Source organism: Aethalodelphis obliquidens, unplaced genomic scaffold (genome assembly GCF_003676395.1).
Source record: "Aethalodelphis obliquidens isolate GAN/ISIS:26980383/991018 unplaced genomic scaffold, ASM367639v1 scaffold2, whole genome shotgun sequence".
Lineage (NCBI taxonomy): Eukaryota > Metazoa > Chordata > Mammalia > Artiodactyla > Delphinidae > Aethalodelphis > Aethalodelphis obliquidens.
In genome coordinates, this window is record NW_020837946.1 from 49853854 (window position 1) to 49874679 (window position 20826).

At 38.0% G+C, this 20826-nt stretch overlaps 1 protein-coding gene across 4 annotated transcripts in view; it reads right to left on the reverse strand.

The window, feature by feature from the left end:
- Window positions 1-19669, reverse strand: part of NUP35 (nucleoporin 35) — a 36675-nt gene extending 17006 nt beyond the window's left edge. The window contains exons 1-5 of one of the 4 annotated variants that reach the window (XM_027126450.1): window positions 19538-19554; window positions 17580-17685; window positions 16182-16352; window positions 14012-14139; window positions 11157-11217 (exon numbers count right to left, since the gene is read on the reverse strand). In XM_027126450.1, the coding sequence (XP_026982251.1) occupies window positions 11157-11217; window positions 14012-14139; window positions 16182-16341 (349 nt within the window). In that variant the 5' untranslated portion in view covers window positions 16342-16352; window positions 17580-17685; window positions 19538-19554. Of the gene's footprint in view, window positions 1-11156; window positions 11218-14011; window positions 14140-15254; window positions 15344-16181; window positions 16353-17579; window positions 17686-19537 lie in introns of those variants that run through there. The other 3 variants (XM_027126441.1, XM_027126469.1, XM_027126459.1) reach the window with 3 other exon arrangements.
- Window positions 19670-20826: the final 1157 nt, after the last annotated feature.

A 20826-nucleotide genomic window follows, 5' to 3' on the forward strand; every position in this document is an offset into this window, starting at 1 on the left:
GGTGGAGACTGCGGGGGAGGGGAGCTTCAGAGCCACGGAGGAGAACGGAGCAACAGGGGTGCAGAGGGCAAAGTGGAGAGGTTCTCACACAGAAGATCGGTGCGGACCAGCCTGAGAGGCTTGTCTGCTCACCAGCCAGGGTGGGTGGGGGCTAGGAACTGAGCCTCGGGCTTGGGAGGTCAGATCCCAGGGAGAGGACTGCAGTTGACTGCATGAACACAGCCTGAAGGGGGCCAGTGAGCCACAGCTAGCCAGGAAGGAGTGGGGGCGGGGGGGGGAGTCTGGAATTGCCTAAGAGGCAAAAGACCATTGTTATGGAGTGTGCAAGGAGACGGAATTCAGAGCACCGCCTAAACGAGCTCCAGAAACTGCATGAGCCGCAGCTATCAGAGCAGACACCAGAGACGGGCATGAAATGCTAACGCTGCTGCTGCAGCCACCAAGAAACCTGTGTGCAAGCACAGGTCACTACCCACACCCGCTCCGGAGCCTGTGCAGCCCACCACTACCAGGGTCCCATGATCCAGGGACAACTTCCCTGGGAGAACACACAGCGCGCCTCAGGCTGCGGCAATGTCACGGCCTCTGTCACTAACTACCTTACCCATACACCCCCCCACCCCAGCCTGAATGAGCAAGAGCCCCCTAATCAGCCCCTGCTTTAACCCTGTCCTGTCTGAGCAGGAACAGAAGCCTGAGGGCAACCTACACGCAGCACTGGGGCGAAAATCAAAGCTGAAGCCCAGGAGCTGTGCATACAAGAAGAGAAAGGGAAATTTCTCCCAGCAGCCTCAGGAGCAGCAGATTAAATCCCCACAATCAACTTGAGGTACCCTGCGTCTGGGGAATACCTGAAGAGGCAACGAATCAACCCAAAATTGAGGTGGTGGACTTTGGGAGCAGCTGTACCCTTGGGGTTTGCTGCCTGCGACTGACTTGTTCCTAATTTTTATGTTTATCTTAGTATAGTTTTTACTTCTTGTTACCATTCGTAGATTTGTTTATTGCTTTGGTTGCTCTCTTCTTTTTTTTAATTACTTTTTTATTTTAATACTTTTTAAAAATGTTTTTACTTTAATTACTTTATTTTATTTATTTATGCATTTATTTTCTTTCTCTTTTTCTCCCTTTTCTTCTGAGCCATGCGGCTGACAGGGCCTTGGTGCTCCAGCCTGGTGTCAGGCCTGAGCCTCTGAGGTAGGAGAGCCAAGTTCAGGATACTGGACCACCAGAGACCTCTGGGCCCCAGTTATATCAATCAGTAAGAGCTCTCCCAGAGATCTCCATCTCAACACTAAGACCCAGCTCCACCCAATGGCCAGCAAGCTCCAGTGCTGGACACCACATGCCAAACAACTAGCAAGACAGGAACACAACCCCCCACCCATTAGCAGAGAGGCTGCCTAAAATCATAATAAGGTCACAGACATCCCGAAACACACCACCGGACGCAGTCCTGCCCACCAGAAAGACAATATACAGCCCCACCCACCAGAACACAGGCACCAGTCCCCTCCACCAGGAAGTCTACACAAGCCACTGAACCAATCTTACCCACTGGGGGCAGACACCTGAAACGACAGGAACTATGAACGTACAGCCTGCAAAATGGAGACCACAAGCACAGTAAGTTAAGCAAAATGGGAAGACAGAGAAATGTTCAGCAGATGAAGGAGCAAGGTAAAAACCCACCAGACCAAACAAATAAACAGGCAATTGGCAGTCTACCTAGAAAAGAATTCAGAGTAATGATAGAAAAGATGATCCAAAATCTTGGAAACAGAATGGAGAAATTACAAGAAACGTTTTAACAAGGACCTAGAAGAAATAAAGAGCAAACGAACAATGATGAACAACACAATAAATGAAATTTAAAATTCTCTAGAAGGAATCAATAGCAGAATAACTGAGGCAGAAGAACAGATAAATGACCTGGAAGATAAAATAGTGGAAATAACTACAGCAGAGCAGAATAAAGAAAAAAGAATGAAAAGAAGTAAGGACAGTCTCAGAGACCTCTGGGACAACATTAAACGCACCAACATTTGAATTATATGGGTCCCAGAAGAAGAAGAGAAAAAGAAAGGGACTGAGAAAATATTTGAAGAGATTATATTTGAAAACTTCCCTAACATGGGAAAGGAAATAGTCAATCAACTCCAGGAAGTGCAGAGTTCCATACAGGATAAATCCAAGGAGAAACCTGCCAAGACACATATTATTCAAACTATCAAAAATGAAATACAGGGCTCCCCTGGTGGCGCAGTGGTTGAGAGTCCGCCTGCCAATGCAGGGGACATGGGTTCGTGCCCCGGTCCGGGAAGATCCCACATGCCGCGGAGCAGCTGGGCCCGTGAGCCATGGCTGCTGAGCCTGTGCGTCCGGAGCCTGTGCTCCGCAACGGGAGAGACCACAACAGTGAGAGGCCCGCATACAGCAAAAAAAAAAAAAAAAAAAAGAAATACAAAGAAAAAATACTAAAAGCAGCAAGGGAAAAGCAACAAATAACATACAAGGGAATCCCCATAAGGTTAACAGCTGCTCTTTCAGCAGAAACTCTGCAAGCCATAAGGGAGTGGCAGGACACATTTAAAGTGATGAAAGGGAAAAAACTACAACCAAGATTACTCTACCCAGCAAGGATCTCATTCAGATTCGATGGAGAAATTAAAACATTTACAGACAAGCAAAAGCTAAGAGAATTCAGCACCACCACACCAGCTTTACAAAAAATGTTAAAGAAACTTCTCTAGACAGGAAACACAAGAGAAGAAAAAGACCTACAATAACAAACCCAAAACAATTTAAAAAATGGGAATAGGAACATACATATCGATAATTACCTTAAATGTAAATGGATTAAATGCTCCAACCAAAAGACATAGACTGGCTGAATGGATACAAAAACAAGACCCATATATACGCTGTCTACAAGAGACCCACTTCAGACCTAGGGGCACAGAAAGACTAAAAGTGAAGGAATGGAAAAAGATATTCCATGCAAATGGAGATCAAAACGAAGCTGGCGTAGCAATTCTCATATTAGACAAAATAGACTTTAAAATAAAGACCACTACAAGAGACAAAGAAGGGCACTACATAATGACCAAAGGATCAATCCAAGAAGAAGATATTATAATTGTAAATATTTATGCACCCAACATAGGAGCACCACAATACATAAGGCAAATGCTAACAGCCATAAAAGGGGAAATCAACAGTAACACTATCATAGTAGGGGACTTTAAACACCCCACTTTCACCAATGGACAGATCATCCAAAATGAAAATAAATAAGGAAACACAAGCTTTAAATAACACATTAAACAAGATGGACTTAATTGATATTTATAGGACATTCCATCCAAAAACAATAGAATACACTTTCTTCTCAAGTGCTCATGGAACATTCTCCAGGATAGATCATATCTTGGGTCACAAATCAAGCCTAGGTAAATTCAAGAAAATTGAAAACGTATCAAGTATCTTTTCCGACCACAATGCTATGAGACTAGATATCAATTACAGGAAACAAATTGTAAAAGATACAAACTCATGAAGACTAAACAATACACCACTAAATAACCAAGAGATCACTGAAGAAATCGAAGAGGAAATCAAAAAATACCTAGAAACAAATGACAATGAAAACACGATGACCCAAAACCTATGGGATGCAGCAAAAGCAGTTCTACAAGGGAAGTTTACAGCAATACAATCCTACCTCAAGAAACAAACATCTCAAATAAACAACCTAACCTTACACTTACAGCAATTAGAGAAAGAAGAACAAAAAAACCCCAAAGTCAGCAGGAGGAAAGAAATCATAAAGATCAGATCAGAAATAAATGAAAAAGAAATGAAGGAAACCACAGCAAAGATCAATAAAACTAAAAGCTGGTTCTTTGAGAAGATACACTAAATTGCTAAACCATTAGCCAGACTCATCAAGAAAAAAAAAAAAAGACTCAAATAGATTCAACAGAATTAGAAATGAAAAAGTAAAAGTAACAACTGAAACTGCAGAAATACAAAGGATCTTGAGAGATTACAAGCAACTATATGCCAATAAAATGGACAACCTGGAAGAAATGGACAAATTCTTAGAAAAGCACAACCTTCCGAGACTGAACCTGGAAGAAATAGAAAATATAAACAGACCAATCACAAGCACTGAAATAGAAAGTGACTAAAAATCTTCCAACAAACAAAAGCCCAGGACCAGATGGCTTCACAGGCAAATTCTATCACACATTTAGAGAAGAGCTAACACTTATCCTTCTGAAATTCTTAAAAAATATAGCAGAAGGAGGAACACTACCAAACGCATTCTATGAGGCCACCATCACCCTGATACCAAAACCACCACAGGGTAATATCACTGATGAACACAGATGCAAAAATCCTCAACAAAATACTAGCAAACAGAATCCAACAGCACTTTAAAAAGATCATACACCTTGATCAAGTAGAGTTTATCCTAGGAATGCAAGCATTCTTCAATATATATAAATCAATCAATGTGATATACCATATTAACAAACTGAAAGATAAAAACCATATGATAATCTCAATAGATGCAGAAAAAGCTTCTGACAAAATTCAACACCCATTTATGATAAAAAAACTCTCCAGAAACTAGGCACATAGAGTACTTACCTCAACATAATAAAGGCCATATATGACAGACCCACAGCCAGCATGGTTCTCAATGGTGAAAAACTGAAACCATTTCCTCTAAAATCAGGAACAAGACAAGGATGTCCACTCTCACCCCTATTATTCAACATAGTTTTGGAAGTTTTAGCCACAGCAATCAGAGAAGAAAAAGACATAAAAGGAGTCCAAATCAGAAAAGAAGTAAAGCTGTCACTGTTTGCACATGACATGATACTATACATAGAGAATCCTAAAGATGCTACTAGAAAACTACTAGAGCTAATCCATGAATTTGGTAAAGTTGCAGGATACAAAATCAATGCACAGAAATCTCTTACATTCCTATACACTAATGATGAAAAATCTGAAAGAGAAATTAAGGAAACACTCCCATTTACCATTGCAAGAAAAAGAGTAAAATACCTAGGACTAACCCTACCTAAGGAGACAAAAGACCTGTATGCAGAAATCTATAAGACACTGATGAAAGAAATTAAAGATGATACAAACAGATGGAGATATATACCATGTTCTTGGATTAGAAGAATCAACATTGTGAAAATGACTATACTACCCAAAGCAATCTACAGATTCAAGGCAATCCCTATCAAATTACCAATGGCATTTTTTACAGAACTGGAACAAAAAATTTGTATGGAAACACAAAAGACCCCAAATAGCCACAGCAATCTTGCGAAAGAAAAACGGAGCTGGAGGAATCAGGTTCCCTGACTTCAGACTATACTACAAAGCTACAGTAATCAAGCTGTATGGTACTAGCACAAAAACATAAAGATAGATCAATGGAACAGGATAGAAAGCCCAGAGATAAACCCACACACACATGGTCACCTTATCTTTGATAAAGGAGGCAAGAATATACAATGCAGAAAAGACAGCCTCTTCAATAAGTGGTGCTGGGAAAACTGAACAGCTACATGTAAAAGAAAGAAATTGGAACACTCTCTAACACCATACACAAAAATAAACTCAAAATGGATTAAAGACCTAAATGTAAGGCCAGACACATAAAACTCTTAGAGGAAAACATAGGAAGAACACTCTTTGACATAAATCACAGCAAGATACTTTTTGACCCAGCTCCTAGAGAAATGGAAATAAAAACAAAAATAAACAAATGGGACTTAATGAAACTTAAAAGCTTTTGCAAAGGAAACCAAAAACAAGACGAAAAGACAACCCTCAGAATGGGAGAAAATATCAGCAAATGAAGCAACTGACAAAGGATTAACCTCCAAAATATACAAGCAGCTCATGAAGCTCAATATCAAAAAAACAAACAACCCAGTCCAAAGATGGGCAGAAAATCTAAATAGACTTTTCTCCAAAGTAAATATACAGATTGTCAACAAACACATGAAAGGATGCTCAACATCACAAATCATTAGAGAAATACATATCAAAACTACAATGAGAAAAAAAAAAAAACAACCTGTAAATACGGGCTTCCCTGGTGGCGCAGTGGTTGAGAGCCCGCCTGCCGATGCAGGGGACACGGGTTCGTGCCCTGGTCCGGGAAGATCCCACATGCCGCAGAGCAGCTAGGCCCGTGAGCCATGGCCGCTGAGCCTGCGCGTCTGGAGCCTGTGCTCCGCAACGGGAGAGGCCACAACAGTGAGAGACCCGCGTACCGCAAAAAAAAAAAAAAAAAAAAACCTACAATGAGGTATCACCTCACACTGGTCAGAATGGCCATCATCAAAAAATCTGCAAACAATAAATGCCGGAGAGAGTGTGGAGAAAAGGGTACCCTCTTGAACTGTTGGTGGGAATGTAAATTGATACAGCCACTATGGAGAACAGTATGGAGGTTCCTTAAAAAACTAAAAATAGAACTACCATATGCCCCAGCAATCCCACTACTGGGCATATACCTTGAGAAAACCATAATTCAAAGAGACATGTACCACAATGTTCATTGAAGCACTATTTACAATAGCCAGGACATGGAAGCAACCTAAGTGTCCATCAACAGATGAGTGGATAAAGAAGATATGGCACATATATACGATGGAATATTGCTCAGCCATAAAAAGAAACGAAATTGAGTTATTTGTAGTGAGATGGATGGACCTAGACTCTGTCATACAGAGTGAAGTAAGTCAGGAAGAGAAAAACAAATACCGTATGCTAACACATATATATGGAATCTAAAAAAAAAAAGTTTTGATGAACCTAGGGGCAGGACTGGAATAGAGATGCAGACATAGAGAATGGATTTGAGGACACGGGGGTGGGGGAGGGTAAGCTGGGATGAAGTGAGAGAGTGGCATGGACATATATACACTACCAAATGTAAAATAGATAGCTAGTGGGAAGCAGCTGCATCGCACGGGGAGATCAGCTCGGTGGTTTGTGACCACCTAGAGGGGTAGGATAGGGAGGATGCGAGGGAGACACAAGAGGAAGGGATATATGTATACGTATAGCTGATTCACTTTGTTATACAGCAGAAACTAACACAACATTGTAAAGCAATTACACTCCAGTAAAGATGTTAAAAAAAAAACTAAAGAAAAAATAAATTTTTTAAAATAAAAATAGGATGAAAAGTAGCATAATATTTAAATAGTAGCAGAACAAAATTGAGGGGTGAGGATGGGGAAAGAGAGGGCAAACATTCAGTACTGTTTATCAGAGGCGATCATGGTTGAAAAAAGTTTTTGAAATTCTTTAATCTAGATTTCCCACTTTGTTATATGACCAAGGTTTTTCTACACCAGAAATAAGATTCTAAAAGAGATTTTTAACCTCACTTTCAGAATTATAAACTAACCAAAGTCACCTTTGGATACAAAGACCTAAGCATAAAATAGCAATTCATGCCATTAAATCCTGTGATGTCTCTTTATAAAAGGTGCCAATCTCAGAAAGTTAAAATTTACAAATCATACAAGAAATTTTCATTTATTTAACACTAAATATAAGAGTTTAAAATAGCTCTAGGGCTTCCCTGATGGTGCAGTGGTTGAGAATCTGCCTGACAATGCAGGGGCCACGGGTTCGAGCCCTGGTCTGGGAAGATCCCACATGCCGCGGAGCAACTAGACCCATGAGCCACAAATACTGAGCCTGCGCGTCTGGAGCTTGTGCTCCGCAACGAGAGAGGCTGCGACAGTGAGTGGCCCCGCTCGCCACAACTAGAGAAAGCCCTCGCACAGAAACGAAGACCCAGCACAGTCAAAAATAAATAAATTAACTAATTAAATTAAATTAAAATTAAAAAAAAAAGCTCTAAGTGAAAAGTCTTCATTTTCTACCTCAATTTTCTCAACTCCCTTTTTCCATGTCTTCTTTAGGTATTGACCATGCATGACAGTACTCATGTCTATCACATCTTTTCAAAAGTATTCTTAAAAAAAAGAAAGTATTCTTTTTCACTTATGCCCCATTAAGACTTTACATAAATTCCTTAAACTCAAATAAGACGTAGCAGTGGCTCCCAGTGGCCAATTTATGACAGTTATCTTTTCCTATCATAGTTCTTATATTTTCACATATGATTTCTAAAATTACAAAAACCTCATAGAAGTTACAGAATTAGAAAAAATAAATAAACAAAAGGAGGTTTAATTAACTTTAATCCTGTACTCTTCCACTTGACATCAATCAGAATATTACAATGCATGCTTTTCAGGCGACTAAGAGATCCTTTAAAGTATAAAATACATTACTTAACATTATGTGCTTTTGCATCTTCAATGTCTCTGGGATCACTGACTGACTCAACCGAATAGTCAATATTATAACAAATAGTCACGTAGCAAAGCATTATCACGTAACAAAGCACTGTCATCTGCCTATTTGATCAAATTAGGATTGTTAAAACCTAATTCCCCTAGAACATTTCGCCTTAAGTATGTAACTGAGACAGAGGTGACATCCTAGATTTTTCACCATTATATATATGTGGCAGACAGAAATCTAAAGACATTACCCAAATCTTCTGTCCTCTGGTTTGATTGACTGGTAATTCAATCAAACTCTAATCCAGGTATTGCCGTGAAGGGACTTTACAGACAGAATTAGGTTATTTATCAGCTGATCTTAAAAAATTACCCTGGATTATTCCAGTGAGTCCAAAGTAATCAGATGAGCTCTTAACAGCAGATGGCAGAAAAGTCAAATCAGAGATACAACAGAAGAGAGAGATCAGAGAGATTCCAATCATAGAAAAGGACTTGATCTGCCATTGCTGTCTTCATAAGCCAAGGAATGAGGGCAGCCTCTAGAAGCTGAAAACAACCTACAGGTGACAGCCAGCAAAGAAACAGAGACCTCATTCCTACAACGACATGGAACTGAATTTGGCCAACGACCTGGATGCAGATTCATTCACAGAGCTTCCAGAAAAGAACAGAGCCCTGCTAACACCTGACTTCTAAAGCAAAGAACCAAGCTGTGCCCAGACATCTGACCTTTAGAAACTATGATGTAATAAATGTGTGTTGTTTTAAGCCACTAAGTTTTTGGTAATTTGTTATGGCAACAATTTAAAACTAATACAGATTTTGGTACCAAAAGGGATGCTGCTGTAACAAATACGTAAAAGTGTGGAAATGACTTTCGAAAAGGGCAATGGGTGGAGGCTGGAAGAAACTTGAGGAACATAATAGAAATAGCCTTGAACAAACCAGTAGTAGAAATCTAGACTTTAAGAACACTGCCATGATGACTCAGACTGCTTGAAGAAATCAAGATTTGGAGGATAAAAAGATCTAACTTGTCATTGGATATTACTTTTGCTACTATCTTGCCTTTAAATAGGAGTGTTTAGCACATTTCGTTTTATATAATTGTCCATTTGGTTCATTTAAACCTACTGTCTTGCTCTTGTTTCTTTTGTTCCGTCTGTTTTTGCTGTTGTTCCTCCTTTCCTTCTTTCCTGCCTTCCTTTATGTCTAAGCCACCACCATCTTTCACCTGGACTAATGCAGTAGCCAACTGTATGGTCTCCTTGCTTCCACCCTGTTCCTTATTTCAAAGTCTATTCACATCACAGGACCAATCTCATCCTATTTTTTTCCACCTTTTCTGGGTAAAGACCAACTGTTACGATGACCTACAAAGCCTTGTTGCATCAGCCCACATTACCTCTCTGACCTCATCTCCTATTACTCGCCCCCTCACTCACTCCATTTCACAGTATATACTTTATACTTGTTTGAACACCCCAGACACAATCCCACCTCAGTGCCTTTGTACTTGCTATTTCCTCTGTTTAGAAAACTTGCCCTAAATGTTTTTAAGCAAATGTTACTTTTCCTATAACTATTTGTAGTAAGCAGAATAATGCTTCCCCTCACCCCCAGATGTCCATGTCCTTATCCCTGGAACCTGGGAGTGTTACATTACATGGCAAAGGAGAATTAACGTTGCAGATGTTAAGACGGCTAATCAGCTGACCTTAAAATAGGGAGATTATCCTGGATTATCCAGAAAGGCTCCAAGTATTCACAAGAGTCCTTAAAAGAGAGAGAGGGAGACTTGACTGCAGAAGAATGGTCAGAGATACAATGTTGCTGGCTTTAAAGATGGAGGAAGGGGACCACAAACAAATGTGGGCAGCCTCTAGAAGATGGAAAAGGCAGAAAACAGATTCTTCCCTAGAGCCTCCATAAATTAAGACAGCCTACCAATGCCCTGATTTTAGCCCATTGAGACCATTTCAGATTTCTCACCTCCAGAACTGTAAAACAATACACTGAACTGTTTAAACCACTTTTAAGTTTGTGGTAATATGTTATGGCAGCAAAACAAAACTAATACACTACCTTAGTTAATATAAGCCCTCATTCCTTACTTCCCTTTGCTGCTTAATTTTCCTCCATAAAATATATTACCTTCTAACAAACTATTTTACTTATAAATGTGAATTCTATAAATAAATGTAAGCTCCATAAAGGCAAAGATTATCTATTTTGTTCAGTTTCCCAAGGCCTGATACTTGGTTATGTGCTCAAATATTTACTGAACGAACATTTGATAGATTATAAATATATAAATATGTTAGAAGAGCTGTGCTTATGATGATGCTAACCGTGATTTAAAAAACCATTAATCTTAAAGAAAAATGAGATATAATCAGTGGCTGTTTGTAGTCAATGACATTTAGATTTATAGCTATGCACTAATATCTCTCAAAACATCTTTATTATTCAGTCTCTGTATTCTTCTTCTTCTCAATTGCAACTACTTTTTTTAAAATTAGTTTTTATCAATTCAGGAGACACTATTAAATACATATCTTTAAATTTTTTAATATTTTTCAGTAAAATATCTCATCTTATCTATAAGTTCAGAAAATAATAATATACAAATAAATATTTCCTTGCTGAAGGAAGTTATTGACATTTGAGAAAGTCTCCAAGTTTGAAATATAAAAGACAAAATTTTGGCAATGACCAACAAAGGTCTTATATTATCTTCATTCAAAGAGTAAAGAATAGTCATTGGTGTTAAGAGGCATTGCTTACCTGTTCCAGGAGTAGTTGTCATAACTCCGACAAGAGGACTCTGCATTACTGAAATGTTTGCCTATGTGAAAACAGAAGTGTTAAAGTAAAAATGCAAAGTTCTAACCATAACACAAACACAATAAGTGTTGAAAAACTACATTCAACAGACAACTGAATGTCTACCAGGTATTGGAAATGCCTATTAGCTCACAATTGAAGAGTACTCTCTAAGTTTTTTTATTTTTTTTTAGCTGAACAGTATTAATCTAAAATGCCAGACTTGTTAGCATATTATATGTTTAATATAAGAAAAGTTGCATTAGATAAAAAGACATTATTTTTAGTGGACAGTAACACTGCTATTTGTTTTTAGTTCCTAAGATACAATATTTGAAATAACAGAGATAATGGTGATTCCTCAAATCATCAAGTTCACATTGAAAAATAGAAAGATGGCAAAACTATATTTCTAAATTGACATTTACAAACCATGAAATACTATAGATTCAAATCAGTCTATACAGTAAAAGACAGCATATCTCTGCCTTTACTAGTAGAAAGTAACAAAGACTAACTCCTTTAAATGTGAGAAAATTAGAGATTAAAGTAGTTAAAAGTCCTTCTATAAACAAAAACAGAAATATCTAATTCAGAATGAGAAACAGACTCTTTCTCTAGAAGTAAACATATAGAGAGAAAATTTTTTAACAGATTCTGACTAAACTAAGAAAATCTAAAATCTGGCTATTATCCAGCAACCAGACCAAATGCTGAGAGATTGTTAGGAGGGATACAAAATGCATTGTTCAATTCTTAATGATAACTTCTTTCCTGATTAGAGAGAGGTTGACCAAAGTGTCAGGTGGCAAAACTAATTCGGACTTTAATAATATTCTTACCAACTTTCACATCAAAAACTTTCTCTACAAATTATGATCCACAAGATTTTTAAACATTTTGAACATAGCAATAACTATAAACTACCTTTCTTTTCATGTATTATGAGAGAAGTAATAAAAACTGGCATAAACTTATAAGCCAGAGATCCTCATATCAAACTAAACATCAGATTTATCTATCAACCTTTAGAAAAATACTCCAGACCAGAATATTCTGGACATAGTTAAGTTTTGTTGTTTTTTTTTTTGGCAGTACACGGGCCTCTCACTGCTGTGGCCTCTCCCGTTGCGGGGCACAGGCTCCGGACGCACAGGTCCAGCGGCCATGGCTCACGGGCCCAGCCGCTCCGCGGCACGTGGGATCCTCCCGGACTGGGGCACGAACCCGCGTCCCCCGCATTAGCAGGCAGACTCCCAACCACTGCGCCACCAGGGAAGCCCCATGGACATAGTTAAGTTTATAACACCACTGTCCACATATAACACAAGCCACACAAGCAGTTGTTAATTTTATAGTATGCATGTATACCTCAATTCAGTATAGGACTAGCCACATTTCAAGTGTCAACAGCCACACTTGGTGGCTAGTAGCTACTACACTCGACAGGAGGGCACGTGTAGAAGTGATGGAAAAAGAAAGTAATCTGTTTAACTCAATGAATTAATTTTGCCTTGCTTGACAAACAGGCCTAGTATGCCATGCATATCAAGCCTATAATCAAAATTTACTGAAAGATTTTTCTACTTTTCTTAAACTTGCCAAAAAATATGCTATATTTGATTTAGGGAAAGGCCATAAAATATTTCTCCAAATCAAACAGCAGAAATGTCGTTATACAAAGAACTTACCAGTTTAGCTGATACACTTTGTTTACATATCCTTCTAGGCATAATAGTAATAGGAGAGAAAACTTTTGACTATAAAAGCTACTAAACTTCCTACTTAAAAGAAAAATCCACACTACCTTTCAACTGACAATCAAGAGAAATCACAGTAGTGTGTATTAGCAGAACATTGCTCTTGTAAACACTGGCTCTAGATTCAAGATTGCTAGGTTTAAAATCTGGCTCTCCTAGACTAGCTGCCTTACCCTTGACAAATTACTTAGGCTTTCCGTGTCCTAGTTTCCTCAATGATAAAATAAAGCTCGTAAGAGCTACCTCACAGATTCACTGTGAGGATTAAATGAGAATACGTGAGAAGTTATAAGATCAGGCCATGTGCACTGTAGGTACTTCATAAGTATTACATACTTTTTTGTGCTATCAGTACCATTAAAACAGAGAATCTCTACCTTGTATAATCTGACTGAAAATAACACCATCAGAACACCTACATCTACACCAACCAAAACTTAACATGACCATCAGAACACCTACATCTACACCAACCAAAATTTAACATCACCATCAGAACACCAACACCAGGAACACACTAAACCATCAGCTCATAAACATGCAGAAGGAAGCATTTTCAGTAAAATAAGTAAACAGTGAACACAGCTCTAAAAGGATATTGGTCTTATATTAATAAAACCATCCCTAAAATAAAGACCTCAAATCATTACAAGGTGCCTTAGATCTGGATAAACCCTGAATCTTCACTTGTTCTTTCACAAAATTATGTATAAATATTGAACTTTTTAAACAATGAACAATTTAAATGATAATCATTTCTACACGTTTATTAAGGAGGTTGGGGGCATGGACAGGTGAATAGGCACACCTTTAAAAACCACAGAATTATCTATACGAGAAAATTATCTAAGTTCTATCACATTTTTAAGTACATTTCATGATAAACACAATTTAATTAGACTCTAGGATAACTATCCCTAATGCTTATTCTGTGCAATAGAATTACACTAAAACAGACCTCAGGCAAACACTCCAAATTACTGACCCTCCCTGTAAAACCACATAAAAACATGAAATAAGGACATGTATGGTCCTGAATGAGGATATGTGTGTCACCTGTCTTCTTGAAGTTAAAGGTGTTGATCCAAGTCCTGGGCTGGAAATGTCATCATATATACTTCTAACTGGTGGAGCTCCACTTTTATCTTTATGAGCTGGTACAACTGGCTGTGGTGGTGACCCACCTAACAATGCACAAAAAATATAGACAGGTGAGAAAATAAAGAAATCCTCCATCTTTCTGGTAAGATCTTTTAAATTAATATTTTTAAAATAATGACTTAAATTCCTGTCTCCCAGCAATTCTCAGATCTTAATACACAGAAGAATCACCTGGGCATCTTGTTAAAATTCAGGTTATGTCTCAGATCATGTGAGATGGAGCCTGAGACTATGAATTTCTAACAAGCTCCCAGTGATGCCAATGTTGGTGATCCATAGACTGCACTTTGAATAAAAGGTTCCAGAATAAGTACATAGAAATTTTAGTTTTTAGTAAACACATGCAACTTTTGTTTTCTCTAGATGCTTTTCTTTTGTTTTCTCTAGATGTTAAGATGCTTAACATTTCAATACAAAATTTGATCCTATTTCTCACTTGAAAGTAGGTATTAAACAGCTCCAGTTTGTATACACTTGAATATAATCTCATAATGTGGAATTTGACTGTCAAATTCCTATTCGTGTTTCTCACAGTAGAAATATATTTAAGTACATAATAAACATACAGGAAAAGGACCAACTTTGGGGGATACAAAGGGATCTTCGTTAAGTCAGAGAATCAACAATGCCAAGTAGCAAAGCAGTCCAGGCCCTCTGTAAGACTAATGTCTGAGCCTAGACAGTACGGCATAAGGTATTTAGATTAGAGCACAGGCTATAGAACAAGACTGACCTGGGCTTTAACCTCCTGCTGTCACTAACCAGTGAGCTTCAGCAAGTTCTATACTGCATTTAGCCTCAGCTTCCTCTTTTGGAGGATACTACTAACTACCCTTTAAGACTGATAAAAGAATGAAAATAACATATAAAATGCTTAGCATACTGCCTGGCTCATAAACACTCAATATATGGTAGCTACGGTAATAAAATAATACACTTGAAATATGTAAAAAACAAAAATCTGTCCAGAATAACGTTCTTAAGTGAATCACTTCAAATATAACTTATAATTCTCCCTGATCAATCCTAAAAAAAAAAAAAAATGATAATAAACCACTTTAACTGAAATAATACCTTAAGGACAATTAAAGTAAGAAGAATTTTCATTTAAACATCTATTAAAAGGATATTAGCTCACATTTGGAATTCAATCATTTTTGTAGCTCTCACTACTCACAGTCAAAACTTCCAAGTTATCTTTTCCAATATTTGTTTGCTAAAAGAGTCCTGTAAAAGATATGTTTCATTTACATAACATTTTGTGCTGGCAACTGCAAATCACAGTTTGTGGAGTAAGTCCTTTCACTAAACACACTATAAGTGAGACTCTTAATTCACTATGACTAGTAGAATTCATATTTACAGATTTTCAAATTACACTTCTTTTGACTATTTGCTATTATTACATTTAAGATGTATTATTTAAATTGAATTCAGCTGAAGTTAAACGACCATATTCCCCTCCCCCCACCCACACACACTAACATCTCCGAAACAGGGATAATTTACAAAAACTGGCAAATGTTGTTCTATCATATTTAGTGTTTTTCTTTCTTAGTGGTACTTAAAATAATGGTGAGTTTGGGTTTCCCTGGTGGCGCAGTGGCTGACAGTCCGCCTGCCGATGCAGGGGACACGGGTTCGTGCCCCGGTCCGGGAAGATCCCACATGCCGCGGAGCGGCTGGGCCCATGAGCCATGGCCGTTGAGCCTGCGTGTCGGAGCCTGTGCTCCACAACGGGAGAGGCCGCAACAGTGAGAGGCCCACGTACAGCAAAAAAAAATAAAATTAAATAAAATTTTTAAAAAATGGTGAGTTTTACAATCAATGGCATCTTAGATTGAATAAAATGTAGTATGCATATTTTTAGTGAGTGGTTCTTGGAATTATAGTAACTTATATTGCTTACACCTCTATTACAATAATCTTAAAATAAAAAATAGAGACACTGCTTAATTTTTTTAAATAAATGTGGTTTGAGGGTGAACGCTGCATCACTACCCTTTTTAAAATTCTTGTACATGTATTGATAGTACTATAAAACTATTTTAAGCAATTCACCTACCTGCAAGTAAAGGTGATCTCATTTCCATTACTCCTACTGAAGGGCCACTAATTGATCGAGGTTGTGGAGTCACTGGAGCTGGCAAATCCCCCATTAAAAATCCAGGTAGGAACTGGGCATTAACCCCTGGCTTTGGAGACGTGGGTGAACCCAGCATCATTGGTTCAGATCCTAAATGAATCAGAAAATAAAATAACACAAAGAAAGGACTTTAATGTAACAATATCTAACAAAAAGATGCAAGAATCCAGCATAAACAATTTTTTTAACATCTTTATCGGGGTATAATTGCTTTACAATGGTGTGTTAGTTTCTGCTTTATAACACAGTGAATCAGTTATACATATACATATGTTCAGCATAAACAATTTTGAGAATTCAATCAAAACTGTTAAGTATTACAGAACCATAGTTCATTTTATTATTTTAAAAACCAGTAAAAATTATTTCTAGAAAAATGTGAAACTTTTGTATTAACCAAATAATATTTGACAGCTGTTTTTGTTTACATTACTTCATAGATTTAAGAATCAACACTTACTTTTAAATTTTAAAATTTTAGCTTATTATCTAAAAAAAATCCCTAATACATACAGAATAACTTCTTTCCATTTCTGGATCAGCTTCTACTATGTAACAACAGAAAACAAGAACAAGGTGCACTAGTTACACAAAGTCTAAGCAAATCAAACACAATAGGTTTAGCATGCTGTATGTCCCGTTTTTCTTTCCCCATATACAACTGTCAGTCATTTTTGTAATAAAAGTGTAATCATGCACACATTAAAGCACATATGAAATAATGTGATGATAAGCACACCAATTAAGAATTATATTGAAAAGATTTGGAAAGGTTATGTTTTGGGTCATTTTTAAAACCATTCATTTTAAAGTTAAGAATAACCAATAAAAGTCTCCCCAACATAAAACCAACTTAAGAACTGATACTTCACAATCATCAATTCAAAATTATTTTTCACAATTTATAGGGTAGGTATTATTATTATTCCAACTATGAAAAAATAAGGAAGCTATAACTTCCTCTAATTTCAGAACAAAATAGCCCAGTAAGGAAAACATGGGCTCTGGAGTCAAGAGACCTCGGTTCCAGTCTCAGCAAAATGGACATAACTGTAGTACCCACCCACAGAGCTTTGATTAGACTTACAGCAAGTAAAGCACTTATCTCAAGTGCCTAACATACAGTAAGTATTCACCAAATATTAGTTATTATTATTCTAATAGTATCTTACAATAGCCAAAACTGAGGAACTGATGTGTATATGTAGAATTTGCAATTTCTGCTTATGAAAATTTAGTTTTTCAACTATCTGACAAGCCTGAATGTGATTCATGGTACTCAGAAAGGTCAAACATTTGGTATGTTATTTATATTACCTTTATTAACTATTCCTTAACTTCTAAACAGCCTCAAAAATGTGTTTCTTGCTATCCAAATGCTGTCAATTATTTATTCTTCCTCTTATTTCTAATCATAGTAGACCTAGATATTAACAATGCAAACACATAAAAAAGGAAAAGGGAAAAGAAATTCAGGAAAAGAATAAAGCAAATACTGAAATAAGGTGTGAAGAGCTATACTACATTGTAATTACTTCAAAGTGCTAGTTACAATGTTACCACAGTACTATTACATATTTCCAAAGAACATACCACTAAAATCAAACCAAAAGACTAAACAAAAGCATATTATGAACATATATTTATAAACCCATAGTAATAAATGTATTACAAAGCTTTAGGTACCACCAACTACGTTCACTCTCCCAGCCCCAAAAGAAAAAAAATACATATATGTTAAGTATAGAAATAATGAAGTCAGGAAAATTTCTGACACATCCTAATGTATATTGTGATACAGTAGAAAGCAGCAGAGTGAGGAGGGCACAAAGGGCTCTTAACTGAACTGTCACTTACCACCCAACCCTTTCACTTAGAGAGCTATACAAATGGATCTGGAAAGTCTTAAATTCCATTTCAGTCTTGTACTCCTAACATGTTAAGTACAGTGTCTTAGCTAGCATTGTTTGTTGAAGTAACCATTAGTTTTACTGTACCATTAGGTGCTGGGAAAACGTTTATTCCTCGTCTGGAATATCTGCAATATGTGGACTTGAACAATTAATACAACTAATGTCAGATTTCTGACCAGAGGTTTATTCATATTTGTAACCCAAAAAAACATACACTCCAAAATGTTTCTGTTGAGTAGAAAACTTTGGAACTGGAAATGAAAAGCTTTTTGACCTCTAAAATAATACAAGACATAATACCTAGACCAACTTTAAATGTAGCTGAGTATCTCTGTTGATATTATGCATTTAGTTTTTTATAACTAATGCTAAAACACGTTACTCTATTCTCAAAAGAAACTTATTTTGCACAAAACATGGCAAGCATTATATATCCTTCAACTCTAATAAAACTCATTCTACAGATACATATCCTGCTTGCTTGCTCTCCTTTCAAACTCATAAAGTTGTAACCGAACTTTCAAATACATCTCTATGACAATAAACGATTTATTTTCTAAGATATTCAACGGTTCTCACAAAACTCAGCAGACACACACACACAAAATCGACATCCTGCTAACTTGGCAAGATTTTCTGAAGTCAACACATCTCAACAATGCCCGCCCCCATTAAATAATGGTAATGAATTTTTTTTAAAAAATCATGACGTGACCGATTAGAGGAAAAGACCACCTACAATACTTAGTCATTTTCCCAAGATAAAGCCAGGAGAAATCGAGCGAACTCCTGGCCTCCTATTAAGGCTAATATCTCAATGGCTGCATCACCTGGTTAATTAAATGTCGCACGATTCAAGCATCCATTAAAAACTGATTTCTTCTGCAAATCCCGGGAGAAGGAAGGAATCAAACTGGAACTAGAAGCCTAGGTGACCAAACAGCGGTGAAAGGTAACCACACTCCAGGGCACTGCCCACCCAGGTGTTCACAGGTGAGTTCCTTCCCACCAACTCTTCCCCGGATCCCGGAACCTAGCATCGCGTCTACGCGATGGCGGAGTCCCAGGTATGGATAGGTCTGGCTCCGGCGTAAGGGGGCACAAAACAGCTGAGTCACCACAAGACCGCCGTTTCTTCGCCCTCCTCGGGGCCCGCATTTTCCCGGAGCCGCTTTGGTAGCGGCTGGGTGTAGACCCCTCGAGTAGGGGGCGGACTAAGAAGTTGGGTGCGAGCCAGAGGCTGCCCCTCTGAGGCTGAAATTAGAGACGAGGGCCCTATGACTACTGCCTTTCAGGCTTGCCCGCTTCCAAGATTACGGTGTGCATCGCAATGCTACGGAGGAAAAGCAGTTTTTTACTCACCTAACGTGGGCACCTGGGGTTCCACAGCAAACGCTGCCATCGCAGCAGCGGCGACACTTGGCCCCGCACCTCCCCGATTTTCAAAAATGGCGGAAATTCTCCCCACGGATGGGGCGCGCTGCCTTATGGGGTTGCGTAACTTCCGGACATGCGCTATACCTAAGTTGTGACGCCGGAGCCGTCATTTTGGAATGGGAAAACAGTTTTTTCGGAGATGCAACATCTCTGAGAGGGTTTTTACTGGTAGGGTGATGAAACAGTGTGGAAACTGCGGTTCTGGGAATTCTTCTGCTCACCTTGTGAGCCTCCTGATTTTTTGGTGCTTGAGTTTTATAGAAGCACAAGTTATTTTACTCACGATTTCATAATTAGCGTGAGTTTACCCGGTGCTCTGTCATCCGTCAGCTTTTCCAAGTACCACCTGGAAAAGTTGGCCTGAAGAAACAGATTGTGCCGCTTTCCAATGTAGATTTCCGGCCTTAGTTGCATGAACCTCAATTCTCAAAACATATTTTCTACCATCTCTATGCCATTTTTAAAAATTTTGTGTTATATAGGCACAATTTTACATTAAAGCGTTAACTCATACTTGCTGTTTTATTATATATTAATACATGCAAAAGGTATTAAATAATGAAGGCTAATAATAAACACCCGTGAAGTCACCACACTGCAGAATCCTCTGTGTTCCTCCCTATGCCATCCCTGCTGTCCTCTTCCCCCTACTTTGCTGCTTTTCTTTAGAGCGTATTCAAATATTACACACATATTCTATATATGTGTGTGTGAAAATATGTTATTTCACTATTTGCAGCAACATGGAGGGACCTGAAGATTATCATACTAAGCGAAGTAAATCAGACAAAGACAAGTATCATATGATATCGCTTATATGCGGAATCAAAAAAAATGATTAAAATGAACTTATTTAAAAGACAAACAGGCTTAGAGAACAAATTTATGGTAACCGGGGGGAAAGGGTGGTGGGGGGAGGGATAGACTGGGAATTTGGGATTGACATGTACACACTGCTATATTTAAAATAGGGAATTCCCGAGCGGTCCAGTGGTTAGGACTCTGTATTTTCACCACAGAGGGCACAGGTTCAATCCCTGGTCGGGCAATTAAGATCCCACACACTGTGTGGGGCGGCCAAAAATAAAATAAAATAAAACAAAACAAAATAGATAACCAACAAGGACCTACTGTATAGCACAGGGAACTCTGCTCAGTACTCTGTAATAACCTAAATGGGAAAAGAATTTGAAAAGAATTTATACATGTATATG